This window comes from Ambystoma mexicanum, chromosome 5q, assembly GCF_040938575.1.
Source record: "Ambystoma mexicanum isolate Mex_15411 chromosome 5q, UKY_AmexF1_1, whole genome shotgun sequence".
Classification (NCBI taxonomy): domain Eukaryota; kingdom Metazoa; phylum Chordata; class Amphibia; order Caudata; family Ambystomatidae; genus Ambystoma; species Ambystoma mexicanum.
Window position 1 is genome coordinate 346,108,313 of NC_090933.1, and position 16,546 is coordinate 346,124,858.

The window sequence follows — 16,546 nt, forward strand, 5'->3', positions numbered from 1 at the left end:
TGCTGACTGCTAGGTTGCATAGCGCAGGGGATCCGGTACCCCGCCCCTGCTTGTTGACATAGTACAAGCTGGTGGAGTTGTCTGTCTGGATAAGAACTGCCTTGCCCGGGGGGGGGGGGGGGGGGGGGGGGCGTGGCCGGGAGCCGACCGCACAGCATGGCTCCATGAGCGCTCCTGGTCAGTCCCATCGTCGGAGCGAATCCTTGCAGATCGGAACCGCCACTGACCCCTATAACCATCACGGCTGAGGCATGAACACTTACCGTCCCCGGTGAGCCGGGTCGGGAGGTGTGTGGACCATCCCCACGGCCAGGCGGACTCAGGGCTCTCACACCAAGCCAGCGAGAAGAAGGCCAAGACGGTGGGCGGGAACCCGTATCAACTGCAGCTGCGGAGGGGGAGGGGCCGCGGAGCATAGTGCGACCCATGCCTCACCAAACTACTGACAGCATCAACTGGCCGCGGATGCTGACGGGGCTCGGATCCACCCCTGCCGAGCTGCATCCCCTTGGGAGCAGTGTATGCGGTCTTGGAAGCGTACCCCGTGGGCTGCTGAAGCCGGTAGTTCCCGTGGCCGCACACCCAGGCGGCTGGCGGGCGAGGACCCTCCGGCACCGCCCAGAAGGAGTTTGCGGGGCGGCGACCTCCCAGCGTGAACGGGGCCAGGCACGGACGCGGCACCCCTGGTCCCAAAGCTTTGGAGCAGCACAACGGGGGAGTCGGGGCTCCAATCCGCCCCCTCCCATCATCAACCGGCCAGGTTTGGCCACGACGCCTGGCCGCGCACTGCACTGGGGGGGGGACATTTACAAAGCCCTGGCACAGGCCCCATCAAGGAGGTTTACAACATCTACAAAGCCCCCTTCTCTCGCCCTGGGGGGGCGGTGGCTAACTACCTCCCGGCGCCCACTCACCTGCTTCCTCGCGCCGGACCCCTCGGCGGATCCCCAGACGCCTCTGCTGTAGCTCCACCCTGCGGACACCCGACAGCCGGGACAGCGCCCCGGCAGTCCCCCGACTGACTCCTGGAACCAGCCAGAAACCCAACGGGCGGCCCACAGCAGAGGCAACGCCAGCGCGGGGGACAGCCTACAATAGCACCGGACAGCTGCTGCCTTCCCTGGGCCCTCCTCTAATATTAACTGCGCACTCTGTCCTCACCTGGACAGCCCCCTGCGGGTGCCAGTACAATCAAGATCCTCCTCGGACAGTCCAATACCCCATTTTGCAGGTAAAGCACCACTCCTGACCAAAGCGCCCCCCCCAGCTTTGAGCCCTTCCCACATCATTCTACAGCTTCAATGCAGAACCGCCAGGAGCGGGGCCAGGGATCTCCCTGTGCCCACAACCCAAGCACCAAGAGCAAGGGGGTGCCCCCAGAGGAGCCTGCTGCGACTCATCTGCCCAAACGCACGGAACTGCAACACAGCCTATGGGCTCATCCGCACCCGAGGCATGGGGCTTTACACAGTTCGCCCGCAAATAAACCATAGGAGCGAAGACTCACCCCCCCTTGGGGTGCCAACAGGAAGGCGGGACACCGGGGCCCAACGCACCGTGGCGTCACACGCGCAGCGCCGTCAACGAAGTCCTCACTGATAGCGTCCCACCACTGCAGCAGAGCACAACCGGGCACCGCAAGAGTCAACCTAAAGCGCACTACGTACAGACCCGGCACACGCTGCAGCCCTCACGCCGGACCAGATGGAGCAGCACCACAGAGGTGTGTGCCGGCACCCCTCTGCGCAGGTCACACCAGGTGGAGCTCAGTCCCATGCCCCAGTGGCGCGCCCTGGAGCTGTGTGCAGACGGAGGAAGCCGTAGCATTGCCATCTACACCTCCCGACCGGCGCCATGGCGAAAAGCAGCAAAGCAAACTAACATCACAACGATGACCAACATGCCAGAATAAAGCAGGAAAGCCCGACTATGCTGCAGGCGCAACACCTGGGGGCACCCACACAATAGAGCAATCGCAGACTGACCATTTCGCTACTAAAACCGACTTAAAAGATCTTCTACTAGCTCTCACCAAAGAGATCCAGAAGGGCACAGAAGAGGTCACCAAGAAGATCGAGTCTCTGGACAGAAGAGCGGAGGAAGTGGAAAAAGCACAGAGTAAGTTCAGAATGGCCTGTGCGATAACACATTCGAACTGGAGTGCGGCCTAAACAGAATAACAGCCTTGGAAGCCAGGTGCGATGCACTCGAAACAAAGCAGGAGGACACAGAGACCTGATCCCGCCGCAACAACATCCGCAGGATCCCCACCAGAATAACTAACGCTGAGCTTGAGGGCTTCAACAAAGACCTGTTCAGGTTCATAACAACATTACCGGACAGCACCCCTATAGAAATCGACAGAGTCCACCGCATGGCGCCAAGACAAGCATCATCCTCCCCTCCAGACGTCCTCGCCCGGATCCACTTTTTCAGGGTCAAGGAGGAGAGAAAGAGAGGCCAGATCCTTGAAGCAAATCACCTTCAGAGGTGCCAACCTTGCGCTGTATCAGGACCTTGCGAGCATAACCCTCCAGAAACTGGGAGCCCGCCGCAACCTAACGGAATGGCTGCAAGAACGGAAAATATATCGCTGGAGTCACCCAACATCCCTAAGCTTCGAATGGGAAGGAACCCGCAGGCAGATCCGCAACCCAAAGGAGGTGGACCGGTTTCTGGGAGAGGGATCCACTGACGAGGATTCTGAGCCAGCTGCACGCTCCCAGTCACAACCTGGCTTGCCATCACCCAGCCGCTGGTCACGTGCCGGCAGGCGCCGCAGGCCCCGGGGCCCCCGGAAGCAGCATGACTCATACTGATCGGTGGGTCCCAGTGATCCGCCCGAAGCTGATGTGGAAGGTTAGTGCCATGCCTCCCGGAATACCCCTGGGGCACGAGCACCGACACTGCACCGGATCCCCCTCTCATCCTGGTGTGTGGGGGAGGGGTCTGGCACCCTCGGGGTTACCCACATGCATGCAGCTAAGAACACAATCCCACGTCAACCACCATCTGCACCGTCCCTGAGCCCAAAATGTAACGACACTGCAGATACCCTCTACTATTACAAAGTTCAACTTCCGGCGACGGGGTTGGCTCGCAACCCCACGGATGAGCTTTATGGTCTCAACCCAAACGTTTTTGGGGGGAAGTCAGGGGGGGCAGTTAAGGGGCCGGGGAATAGTTCAGAAACCTAGTAGCCCCAGTTAACAGTTATAGTCTCACACGTGGACATCGGTAATCGCGGCACATCACACACACACACACACACACACACACACACACACACACACACACACACACACACAGGAACCCTTCTAAGGCCCCCTGCTACTGCACAGCACCATCCGCACAGAACCAGTCGCTCCCCCATAATTCAATAGGCCTGGACAACGTTGGAGATGTCCACATCTTGACCTGGAACGTCCAAGGTCTTAACTCTCTGAGGAAGCACAAATCGGTGGAGAATAGACTAGCGTCGCTAAATGGGGACGTAGTAATTCTCCAGGAAACTCACCTGTTGCCAATTGATGAGCACCAAATTAGATTCAAGCGTTTCAAGCAGGGCTTCTAGCTTCCAGTGGTGAGAAAAAGAGGGGGGTGGCGATCCTACTAAGTGACAAGCTCAAATTTATCCTAGAGCTACTCCCATTGTTGCTAACTTTCACCACGGGATACCTCCTCATTGGGGGGGCTCTAACACAGTCCTGGACCCCGTAAGGGATAAATCACTGCCTCCATCTAACCCAGATGTCACCCGAGGACAGGCCCTAGCCAAGCTGCTCAGAGAGTTGGGCACAGTGGACATATGGAGGGTAGCTAACCCAGAGACCTGCGACTACACATACTATTCAAACGCGCACGGGGGGCACTCCCAAATCGACCTCTTATTAGCCACTAGCACTCTATTACCCTGCTTTAGCAACATTGAAATCCATACACGCATTGTTTCTGACCACGCACCAGTTTCGGCGGACCTCCCGGTCCTGGGGGGCCCATATCCACCCCCCAGATTCTGGAAGCTCAATGATACCCTTCTGCTGGACCAGGTGATCAGGGGAGAGGCAGAAGACGCCTTGGTCAATTATTTCAAGGAAAACCAGAACCCCGAAGTCACAATAGGGCTACTGTGGGAGGCCATGAAACCGGGAATAAGGGGGGTGTTCATCAGTGCAGCCGCTGAGCAAATTATAGTGTCCAAGCTTCACACACAAGCTTTGGAATCCAAAGTCTCCATGCTAGAAAAAGAATTAAAGGCCCAATACTCCAGAAAGTTGGACAGGGAGTTAAAAAAAGCTGGAAGGGTGCTAGAGATGCACTGGAACGACCGCACCGTGAAGGCCCTGGCATATACAAAATAATTCTACTATCATAAAAGCAATAAGGCAAACCGGTGTAACGCTCACCTGGTTCCCACAGGGGCGCTGGTCTAGTCTGGATTGCTGTGGCCTCTTCTAGCGTGATGCGCAGGACCCGGAACACCGATTGGACAGAACCTCCAAATCGTGCTTGCCTGGCTCGTAGGAATATCCTTCTGCAGATGAGAAAGGGGATTAACAGTCTGCAGAATAGTGTGCTAGCTCCCCCCTTTCCCTCTTCGTTCCTCTCTAACTTCCTCCAAACCCCGGTTTAAGCTCACCTTATGGTTTGGAAGGATGAACTCTCCATGCTTCTTCTGGTGCAGGGGCGCGCGTTCGTCCAGTTACTTCACTGGTTTTCAGAATGGCGCTGGCAAAATCCACTTGACTTTCCTGAGCAATGCGCCGTAAGTATGAAAGTTCAAAGTTCAAGTGAGGCCCCCTTTATGTTGTCTTTCTAACCTGTGATCTGTCCTTTATTTCAGGTGCAGAATGAAGGCGATGAGTCGAGGGGTTAAACTGCCGAGGTGAGTAGTGATGAGGGCGATCCCTCTAAATGTCCTTATTCCCCAGAAATGTCTCTTGTCCTTTCCCCATAGGGGCCGGGGTACGGTACCTGCCAACGGGGCGGCGCGACCCGAAATGTGGAAGAAAAGCCGGTATGTATTATGGCTGTTAATCAGGCTTTCCTTCTGTGTTCCTTCTGCTCACCTTTTGTTTCTTCCTCTCTCCCCTAGGTGCCGAGATGTGGCGTCCGATGCTGACAGCCGCGATGGAGCCGGGAGATGTCTTGAGGACAGGTGAGTGAAGCGTGGCGCTGCAGCGAGCAACGCAATGCTTTTAAATGGAAGTCTTTCTTCAGGGATGCTGGCGAGAAGATTCCGGATGCGGGCAAGAAGTTTGAAATAGTCCTTGGTTTTCACCTTTCTCTTCTCTTCCTTCCTTGCAGGTCTTCCAGGTTCGAGGTGGGCGTGGCTGGAGTCCAGGAGCAGGAGCAGACACGGTGAGCGTTAAGCTGCAGGAAGCAGAACAACGCGAAGCATGAGCTGCTGTCTGGGCGTGGCTTAAATAGCCCCAAAGAAGTCCCAGGTATGTATCCTTCCCCAACTAGGTATGTATCCTTCCCTGGCCACGCCCGAGTGAAAAAATAGTCCCTATGAAAAAATAGTCCCTTTCAGGTCTCAGGGAGGCCTGAAGCGTGCAGCATGGTCTGCATCAGGTAAGTGCACAAAACACCTCCCTTTATGAGCCTGGCGCCAATGGCGCCAGGACTGTTGTCCAACATGAGCCTGGCGCCAAAGGCGCCAGGACTGAGTCCAAAGAGCCCCTATAAGGGGCCGCTGGGCTTTTACCCGAGGGCATGATGCCTGCTTCCGGGGGTGCTGGGCCTGGCCTGGTGCTACGGGGGTAGGCATCATGACAACCGGTTACTAGAATACAAATTACAAAAGACACACAGTAGGAATAATATAAGCCTCAAAGGGCCGGACGGGAAAAACAAATTCACCACTCCAGACATAATAGAAACCTTGGTAAGCCATCACAAGTCGATCATACAGGGGCCGCCCTCCAGAGGAAAAGGCCCAGCAGAAACACTACCTAGCGCCATTTAGCGCCCCAGCTGTCGCTGCCCCCCCTCGACTCCTGAGAAGCCCCGATCTCTGCAGAGGAAATCCTAGATGCCATAAAATCACTAAAGAACACTGCCCCAGGCCCGGATGGGCTAACGACCAAGTTTAATAAAACATTTGCACGCGTCCAAACTCCTCAACTGTCACTATTGTTCAACTCCTTCCTAACCACTAAGAAGGTAAACTATGGCAGAATCAACCACTATCCTACTCCAGAAACCGGGGAAGTACCCTGAGCAGGCGGCCTCATACAGGCCAATAACACTGATGAATAACGAGGGGAAAATATATTCCAAGGTGCTAGCAGCCAGGCTAGGCAGGATCCTCCCGAGTTAATACACAAAAATCAAACGGGCTTTATTCCGGGCAGAGGGACACACGATAATATCAGACGAACACTAAATATTATCCAATCTGCAAATAGAATGAGGACTCCGCTACTGATCATATCCCTCGACGCACAAAGCGTTTGATCTAGTAAACTGGGATTACATCCGGAGTACCTTAGCTAGCATGGGACTGGGCCATAACTTCATAACCTGGACAATGGCAAACTACGCGACCCCTTCAACACAACTACGAGTCAACGGTAGGAAATCAGCGCCCATCCTCATATCCAGAGGTGCCCGCTCTCCCCACTAGTGTTCGCCCTGTCCATGGAGCCGTTCGCCGAGAGGATTTGCTTAAACCCAAACATCAGGGGGGGGTCACCGTGAGCGGGATAGAACACAAAGTGGCACTCTACGCGGACGATGTCCTCTTGACCATCACTGACCCGACATGTCGCTGCAGCCCCTGCTTGAAGAACTAGAGTCATTTGGGGCAATCTCTGGGTTCAGAGTGAACTATGGTAAGTCCTCAGCCTTGCCGATCAACTTACCAAAGCGACAGAGACATTCTAAGCCTTGAACTCCCCATCCCATGGGCCAATGCCACACTGGAATACCTGGGGGTCCAGATTCCTAAAATTAGCGCCCTGATCTACAAACACAACTTCCCGTATGAAAACGCTCCGAATGGACCTGAAGCGGTGGAATAAGCTGGAGATTTCCTATCTGGGTTGAGCGGTGGCGGTGAAAATGAACTTACTCCCCAGAGTGCTATATCACTGCTACGCACTCCGAACCCATATCCCAGTGGAGGACCTCATCTCCTTGCAGCAGGAAATTATGAAATTCATCTGGGGAGGAAAAAAGACCTCGTATCGCAAAGAAAATAATGATCCGGAGTCGCCAGTTGGGCGAACTGGGCGTTCCGGACATCGCCAGATACAGGCGAACAGCCCAACTCGCACACACCTTTGCCTGGACGCGCATCGAAGATGGTCTTTGCTGGCTGCAACTGGAAGAAGCATGGGGCAAGTCACCCTTGTCCGACTTGCCGCATATCCAGGCCTGGAAATCCTCCCCCACCCTGAACCCGCTACAAGCAACATGCAACATGGTGGAAAGCTGGAGAGCCGCGGCTGGGAAATGGGGAAACTAAAAGCTCACTGACCCCAATCTGGGGCTACCCGGGTTCTCCCCTGGCCTCTGCAACCGAAGCTTAGCCAAGTGGAAAGAGGGCGGTCTTAACAGGATCTCAGACTTTCTAGAGGAGGGTCAGCCACTTTCGTTTGAGGACTGCAAGATGAGGTTTAACATCCCTAAGGAAAGGTTCTGCTACTCGCAGATCTGCCACTGGCTCTCTCAGCGTATCGTCAAAGAGCGCGGCTCCAGGGACCCAACGCCCCTAGAACTCACACTGACATCTCCCCCCCCCCCCCAAGCCCCCTCTGAGGGGCAAGATATCCGCTCTCTACAAACTCTTGGAAAAGACTAATCCAGAGACGATACATGTTGAACTGGGAGCGGGACCTGGGGCGCCCCCTAGAGCCAGAAGCATGGAGCAGAATATGGTCAAGGCTTCACAAAAGCACCCAGTGCGTTACCAACAGGGAAGGTGGATACAAGGTGTGCTACAGGTGCCAGCCCAACTGTTTAAATCTGGCGTAAGCTCATCACCAAACTGCTGGAGAGGCTGCCTGCAAGAGGGAACGCCATTCCATCTCCTATGGGACTATCCTAAAGCAGCACACTACTGGAAAGGGGTGCTGAACCACGTCCAGGCAATAATGGGCCTCCACATCCCGTGGGACCTCGGAATCATCCTGCTGGGGGACACGGGGGACGGGGATTTGCTGTTGTCAGGGAACATGGCCCGCTTGTGCACACACTTGTTAACAGCAGCAAAGATAGCACTCGCCGCCTTTGGAAACACCCTGAAGGCTCCTCTATTCCACTATGGTGGGCCAAGTGTTGGGACATCGTCATAGCGGAAAGGATTACACACTTCACACGGGCAACCTCAATCCCTTCCGAAACACCTGGGACCCATTCATGGCCTACGCAGAACGCTATCCAGCTCTCACGCAAAAACCTCCAACCACCTGTTGGCTAGACTGAACTATAAGCTGACGCATCCTCCCCAAACAGAGCTCTTCACTGCTGATCTCCCGGTTACACGGCCAAACAACACAAAGAATGAGTTATGCAATAATTTATGATTTTCTAAACACTGCAATGAACTGTGCCATTTTGTGCTTGTGCCAATACTGATGTCTACTGTTTAATTGTTGTTTCTTTGGTGATAATAAATAAAATATCCATGTTTGGAAGAAAAAAAAACTGTCTTGCCATCGATAAGAGTGAGAAAGGCCTTCATTTCTAGCCAATTGATGTCCAGACTCCATGGACGCTGTGGTAGTCCAGGGTGGCTCCCCAGCTCTCTAAGGAAGACTCCGTAGTAACTGTGACCTGAGGGGCCAGCTGTCGGAAGGGCTTGCCCTGCCGCAGATTGTAGTCCACGGATAATCACTGGAGGTCCGAGTGGAGAAAGGGAAGAATGTTGACTGGCTCCGCTTGGGAGCCCTTCTCCTGGTTTCATGAGGCTGCAAAGTGCAGCTGTAATCTCCTCATCCTGAGTTTTGTGTGGGGTACAGCCAACAGGACCACTGCCATAAGACCCAATAGGTGTTGGTACCACCAGGCCGAGGTCACTGGCCTGGAAAGGAAGTGAGCTGTGGCTCTCTTGATGGCTGCAACATTGTCCTCCGAGGGAAAGACCCTCACAGAGCTTGTGTGCCAGATGAGGCCCTAGAAGATCAAGCTCTGTGTGGGCTGCAGCTGGGACTTGTTGAGATTGATAGTGAACCCCAGATCGTGGACCGTGTTCATCAGTGCAGAGGCGGTATGGTGAACCGCTTCGGGAGAGGTAGCCCGGTCGAGCCAGTTATCCAGGTATGGGTAAGCGTGGTGGCACTGGGCCCTGAGGAGGGCTGCCACTGCATTCATTAACCTGGTAAACAACCTGGGCGCCGAGTTGAGGCCAAAGGGTAGCACCTTGTATTGGAAATGGCAGCCCATGATCCTGAAGCACAGTAAGGAACAATATGGTTGCCAAATCGGGACCTGTAGATAAACGTCCTTCACATCTAGGGAGCACATCCAATCTCTCCTGTCCAGTGTTTAGGCAATAAGAGCTGGCGTAACCATCTAGAACTTTTGCAGAGGGAGGGAGAGTTTGAGGGTGGAAAGGTCCAACAGCTCTAAACCAGCCTGGTTTACGTATGGTGAAAATCCTGGAATATAAGCCCAATCCTCGCTGGAAGGTTGGGACGTCTTCCACTGCCTGGCTCTCGACGAGTGACCATATCTCCGCCAGCAGAGTTGTCCCAATCTGTGGGAGAGGAGGGAGGAGAGGAAGGTACTGGTAAGCAGTACACAAGTGGAGACTACGGAGAGGATCCAGGAGTCTGAAAAATTCTGGCACCAAAATTGCACGTGAAAAGCAAGCCTGACCCCCACCAGAGACACGTGGACCCGAAGGGGCATGTCATGCCTTCTTTCCCTCTGAGGCTGTTGCGGAGGAGGGGGATTGGAAAAAACCCTTGCCCTCCCCTTTTGTTTCCTCTGGTGCTGACTCTGAGAACAGTCAGGTTGCCTGGACCTCCATTCTTGGAAGCCCCCGAACACGCCAAACATCGACCCCTTGGCGGAGCATTGCTGCGACTGGGTGTAGGCCTTGGGAATGGCCTACACCCAGAATAAAGAATAAAGACTTAGGTGTTATTTTCATCTAATTCTTCATCCGTGGTGAAGTGGAAGAGGTCACTACCCTCGAATGGTCCAATATGTATTCCTGGGTATCGTGATTAAACTTAGTAGCCCGCAATCAGGCTGTCGTCCTCATGTCCATGGCAATACAGATAGCCTGGCCAGAGGTATCAATGTGGGCCACAGTGGACTCCATGATGTCCTGCGCTACCAGCTTGACTTCTAGGCCCGCCTTGAAGCGCGCTTGACTCTGTGCTGGAAGTTCTGGGAGGATGTCTGCAATTTCCCACCAGAGCCTTTGGTTAACAGCTGCCAGCATGGCATCAGCGTTCATTTGAGTACAGCTTTTTTCCCTATGCCTCCAAGATCTCCTCCTTGCATAGCAGCATCAAGGACAAGGTGGCAGAGGACGACAGGCTTAGAATAGAGTGACGCTGCAGCGATCACGGAAGGTGCAGTTGAGGATGCTCCAAAAACAAGAGTGTACCCCCCTCCATCTACCTATAGTTGGCATTGAGGGGTCGATTGACAGGTTGGGCCAAGTGCGGCTTGTGCCACCCCTTCTTGGCCAGGGCAACTACGTCCGTCTGCTTCGGGAACCCCGTTTTGGTAGGCGGTTTTAGGGTGAGGACTTCTGCCAAGACCCCCTCCTCGGGCTGCTCTACCTCTGGCTGTGGAAGGCCCAAATATTCTGCCAAACCTGCAAGGCATTCGTGGAAGGCCCTGCCTGAAGATGGCGTGTCAGGGTCCTCCTCCTCGTCAGTGTCCACCAGAGCGCTCAGAGGGTCTGGAACTGGTGGAGTAGTACTCGGCTCCGTGGGCTGCGGTGTGGAGACCAGAGCCAGTGGCTGCTGCGGAAGCTGGTGTGGAAATGCCTGTACTGTGGGAAGCAGGGAAGCCAGAATCTGAGGAGCCAGCTGGAGCTGCGGCGGTTCAGCTGGGGCCTGTTGCACCGGAGCCATAGGAGGAATGACTATGGGTGCCAGTGGGGTGACATGGGGGAGCATGTTCCTGATGACATGCCAGAGGATGGACCCATCTGGGTAGTTCGCATCAGCCCTCAGAACCTTTCAAAGAACCTGTCTTCAGAGGCTGTAGAGGTGGCAGGTGATATTGATGGGAGTGGCTAAAGGCTGCTGAGGCGGGGCACACTCTGCCTGGGGTGCACAGGAAACCTGCACTGCGCTACTGATGGATAAACTGTAGGCCACACTCCTGGTTGACACCAGCCCCACCTTGTGACTCGTTCCTCCACCCGCTCTGCCAGAGGGGCTATCGGACGAGTGGCCATCTTGTCCGGCCCTGCGGCCATTTTGTCAAGCTGCATGCCAAGTGCCGAAGTCATGGTGCCTGGCTCGATGGAACCAGTCTGGACCAAGACGCTTGGTGTTGGAACATAAGGCCTATCCCGCACCTCAGGACGTGACCTGGAAGGCGTATTGCCCTCGGCAGAGCTGCCGGTAGTGCTGCGTGAAGGCGCCCTCTCGGACAAGATGCCGGTACTAGGCCATTGCCCCTCAGGAATAACCCTGGTAAAAGAACCTTGCGGTCCCTCAGCACTGACAACGGAAGGATCCGGAGACCCCTCATCCGTTAGCTGGACTAACCTCGGTAGGTATGCTGGTGCTAGAACCCAAAAGGTCCCTCCCGGTCGGGCACTTCTTTGGCAAGGAGTCGCATTTAGGGGGTGCAATGATAAATAGATGCCTTACCTTCGGCCTCAAGCTATGTTTGACAAGTCCTGTAGGTCCTCCAGAGGTGACTTCTGGAAGAGCTCCCTCCACCTAGCTAGCCTGTTCTTCAGTGCATGTGGAGTTAGTGAGTCGCACGGGGAACAACTTTCCCAGCCATGGTCTGGGCCAAGGCAGAAGGGGCATGGGGTTCGGATGTAGGGAAGAGCCCCTCACAGGCTGGACACCTGCTGAAGGCCGCTGAAGTCGACATGCGCCAAGGGGGAGCGCGGCATCTGAGGACCAAGTAAATAATTGAAAAGAAAAAGATAGAATATCCGGGGAAAGAGCACGTGGTATTACACGGCCGAAGGCAAACCCAGGAGCGATGGTGAATTCGGCCTGTTCCCGTCGACGTGGAAAAGGGGACTGGGGAGTGGCGCCAGTGGGCGGAGTCAGGCAAGCGCATGCTCCCAGGGCCGCGCCCCCACACGCCTCTAAATTTAAAGGGGAAGAAGATTTTCTGGTGAAAAAGGTACGGTCTCTCGTCCCTCGCGAGGGACGCCCATACAGTATGGAGGAAAGGGAACAGGACATAAGAATAAGTAGGGAAATCATTGTATGAAACAGTCACTCATGAGGTCAGCAGAGAACATATCCATAAAATAGAAAGTTTAATGAAATTCAATTAGCTAAGAACTTTTGATGCAAATTGTTGCAGTGCGACATCTTAAAATCAGTAAACATGACTGCCAGTCAAAAGGATTGCATATATGTATATATGCAGACAATCTACAAGCTTACCTGAAGAGGTTTTCTGATTTGAGATGTCTTGCTTTGCTTGCGGTGCACGAAAGAGAACCCAAAGTACTAGAACTACTGCATCCTAAAATCAAGCATTTACAGAGAGATTTAAAATATGAAATAAGAGTATTAATTGTGTTAAAGACAGAACCTTTATACAGTAAACAACTCAATTGCTGCCAAGGTTATCACCATAGTCTGAATGAAAGTTGAAAGTCAGTTTGCGTATTCGATCTCAATTGTATCAATATTTTCAAATAAAGAAATACATAAATATTGATGAGCAGCAATTGGCAAAGAGCAACAGAAAAGCACTAGTTAAAAGTTTTAGGACTAATGAAAGAATGGACCTTAATTCATATGGATGTGTGGATTGTAAACACTGAGAATGAGGCAGAACTAGCAAAGTGAATAATGTTAGACTGTTACTTGAATTTATACCATGTTCCATGTATGGTCCCCAGGAGTATCTAAAAGAGAAAAATGTGGGTGAGGTTAGAGGGGGAAGAGGAAAAAGAGAATATAGCTTTGCGGTTGTGTTGATAAGTGCAGAGTGAAAACAAGTCTGTTTCTAGGTCGTTGGTATCGAAAGCAGAGGTATTTATGTCTTTAGGGGAGCCTCACAGGACCATGATGCATTGGCTTTTACTGTAATATGCGAGCTGATTTAACTTTGATGGCCGTTGGTAAAGTTAGTCAAAGGTTGTGCACTAGTGGCTTAGTTGAAACACCTATAATCTGGCTGACTGATTTCACCAGATTGAGAATGCAAGTGTATGGAGGCTGGTGGAGGTTCCGTGGGCACCTTTGATCAGCTATCTAGTGCAACTACGGCACTATCGGTAGGAGCATCCCCCCCTTTGGGCCCAGCCCTAAAAATAATGTGTGTCTCAGCAACTTTCATTCCCTAAAAATAGACCAACACTTGTATCTTATGTTCTGATATTTATAACACCCCACAACTAACGGCCCCAAGGCATGAGGGCGCATAAAAAGAAAACCAGACATAGCAACATATCAGTTCCAGCCAACATGAATAAAACAGTAATGACCCAAAATGGTCCAAGAGATCAGGCCCTAGCTAAATAGTTAAGTCTATAGTCTTCGTTTAAACAGTACTTTAGAATCTATATCGCTAAGGTCCGGAGGGATGGAATTCCAGGCACTGGGTGCAGAAGCAAAAAAAGGCACCATTATTACCAATTTAGTTCTAGGAATCACAAGCAGGTTACTATTTTTGGATATCAGCAATCTCACATCAGGTTCCTTTTTAAGGACTTCAGAAAGACATATCAGGCTATTTCCCACAAGACAGTTGTATGTGATAGTCAACAAGCAGAATGCGATTCTCGCCTCAATAGGGAGACAATGTAACTTACGTCTGGCTTCTGACACGTGCCTTCCTATTGAGGCCTGCCACGATCCTAACCACACTATTCTGAATAGTTTGAAGTCTTCTACATTTTCCTTTACTGAAACCAGCTAATAAGCAGCCACAATGGTCAATTTTAGAGCAGATAATTGCTCTTGCGGTACAGCTTTTTTCAGAAAGGAGCGGACGCATCTGTAGCAGGAGTCTAATGAAGTAGGAAGAAGTGGAAACTAGACTATTTACCTGTGCCCGTATATTTAAGTTATGACCCAGACCCAGGAAAACTTCATGAGTCTTCACTTTTTGTCTTCATGAGTCTTCACAATCAGCCAGCTGTACACGTTGATATACTGGTCTAAATTGTGAAAGTTGGTGGGTGATCCCACTACCATGAGCTCTGTTTTTTCATTATTTAGAGCCAGTCCATTCCGCATTATCCACGCCTGGATACATTTGTACATTATTCTTAACTAAATGTGCTGCAATCAGTCATAGTCCAATCTGACCAACATTTTTACTATTGATTTTGATGACATCCTCAATGTAGGGACGGGAGAGGGAACCTTTTTCATCAGAAAAAACCTTCTTGCCCTTTAAATTTAGGAGGGCGCAGCCCTGGGAGCATGCACTCCCCTGACTCCGCCCACCGGTGCCACTCCGTAGTCCCCATTGACAATATAAACATTGCCTAATGACACCAGTATTAATAGGGGGGAGGATGGTGGGACGTATGGATCAAAGGAGATATGGACTAGGAGTACCCTAGTCACAATGGTGAATCACTATTAATTACTCCTACATCCCATTCCCTTTCCTCCATACCGCATGGGCGATTACAACTGAATGTAGCCCCAGGGTGGGGAGGTGAGCCTCTTTAAGAAAACAAGTTCCTTAGAACTGCCTGTCAGAAAGCTGCATCCAAACAGTAGTGCTTGCAGAAAGTCGAAGGGGTGGCCCAGATGGCCACCCTGCTGATGACCTGCCACGGGACCAGTCTCTGGAATGCGACGGCCGTGGCCTTGGCTCTGAAAGCATGGGCATGCATGTTAGCTGAAAGTGGTTTGTGCGGCCCCTCATAGGCCTCCTTGATGGCCGAAACCATCCACCTTGCTATAGAGGCTATGGATTCCTGGTACCCGGGCCTTGACCTCCCCGAAGGTGACAAAGACGTGTCCGACTTGCGGAAGCTCTTGGTCCTGTCCAGATAGTATTTCAGAGCGCGTCTGACATCCAGATAGTGCAAGACCCTTTGAAAATCATCCTTAGGATCAGCGAAAAATGTAGGTAACACCATCTCCTCATTTAGATGGAAAGGAGAGACTATTTTAGCTAGGAACGCGTTCTCAGGACCACCTTATCTCTGTGAAAAGTAGTGTAGGGTTCTGAAGCCACCAGTGGCTGTATCTCATTGACTCTACGAGCAAAGGTGAGACCCACCAACAGAGCGGTTTTAATGGTGACCAGTCTGATGTCTGCGGACACATTGGTTCGAAAAGTTTGCGTGTCAGGGTACCCAACACTACATTGAGATCGCACATCGGGTGAGGCTTCTTGATGGGTGGGTAGAGCCTGGTGAGCCCCGCCAGATGTCATTCACCACTGGGTTGGAGGAGGAGACCTCTTCCTCCGAATTCATGTAGGTGCCAATGGCTGCCAAGTAGATGCAGCATGTGTCAATTTGCACCCCTGGGTGAGTGAGGCGTGCAGAGAAGGAGAGCACATTGTCCAATGTACAAGTAAGGGGGTCGATCTCCTTAGAGTCCTCCCAGTGACAAAACCTAGTCCATTTACTCTTGTACGAGCTGATAGTAGCCTTACTCCTAGCGCCCTGAATGATGTCCAGGTTAGCCCGAGACAGGCTCAGGTGCTTCAGTGTGACCTGCTCAGGAACCACACTGCAAGAGCTCATTTCTGTGGAGCGTGGTGGATGACCCTGCCCAACTGATGCAAGAGAAGGTGAGCTGGGCCCAGCGGCAAGTGAATGGGTGGTCTGTCCGAGAGGCTGAGGAGCACCGAGAACCATAGTCTGGCCAGCCACCATAGAGCCATCAGATTGACGCAGATGTTACATGATTCCCTTAACTTGCAGCTCACTCTGGACCAGGGGTGTGGGAGGGAATGCATATGTTGTAATCCCATTGCATTGTATCTGGAATGCGTTGACCAGGGAGCCGGGGCCCGGCCTCTGCGAGGACATGAACTGCTGGCACTTCCTGTTGGCCCAGAAGGCAAAGAGATCCACCTGAGGATGCTCCATCTGCTGATGATTCCGAGCAGGACCTGTTCGTTCAATTGGCATTCGTAATTGTCTGCTCCCAGTCTGCTGAGCCTGTCCGCTTCCAGGTTGGACTCTCCCGGGTGGTGGCTGGCAATCAGGTAGATTATGTTCTCCAGTTCCCCATTCCCACAGGTTCACCGCTAGGCTGCACAGCGGAGGGGACCTGGTGCCACCCTGCTTGTTGACATAGTACATGCTGGTGGAGTTGTCGGTTTGGATGAGGACGGCCTTGCCCCCAATGAGCAGGAGGAAAGAAAGCTTTGAGAGCTAGCCAGATAGCTTTCAGCTCCAGCCAGATGTGAGATTCCTGCTCCTGAAGGGACCACATTCTATGGACAC

The 16,546-nt window shown here is 52.7% G+C and overlaps 1 protein-coding gene across 5 annotated transcripts in view; it reads right to left on the reverse strand.

Moving 5' to 3' along the window:
• The window catches only part of CEP192 (centrosomal protein 192), a 2,773,731-nt gene that overhangs the window by 1,222,565 nt on the left and 1,534,620 nt on the right, over positions 1-16,546 (reverse strand). For all 5 annotated transcript variants that reach the window (XM_069620824.1, XM_069620822.1, XM_069620821.1 and 2 more), the window contains one exon: positions 12,558-12,639. In XM_069620824.1, coding sequence (XP_069476925.1) covers positions 12,558-12,639 — 82 coding nt within the window. The remainder of the gene's footprint in view (positions 1-12,557; positions 12,640-16,546) is intronic.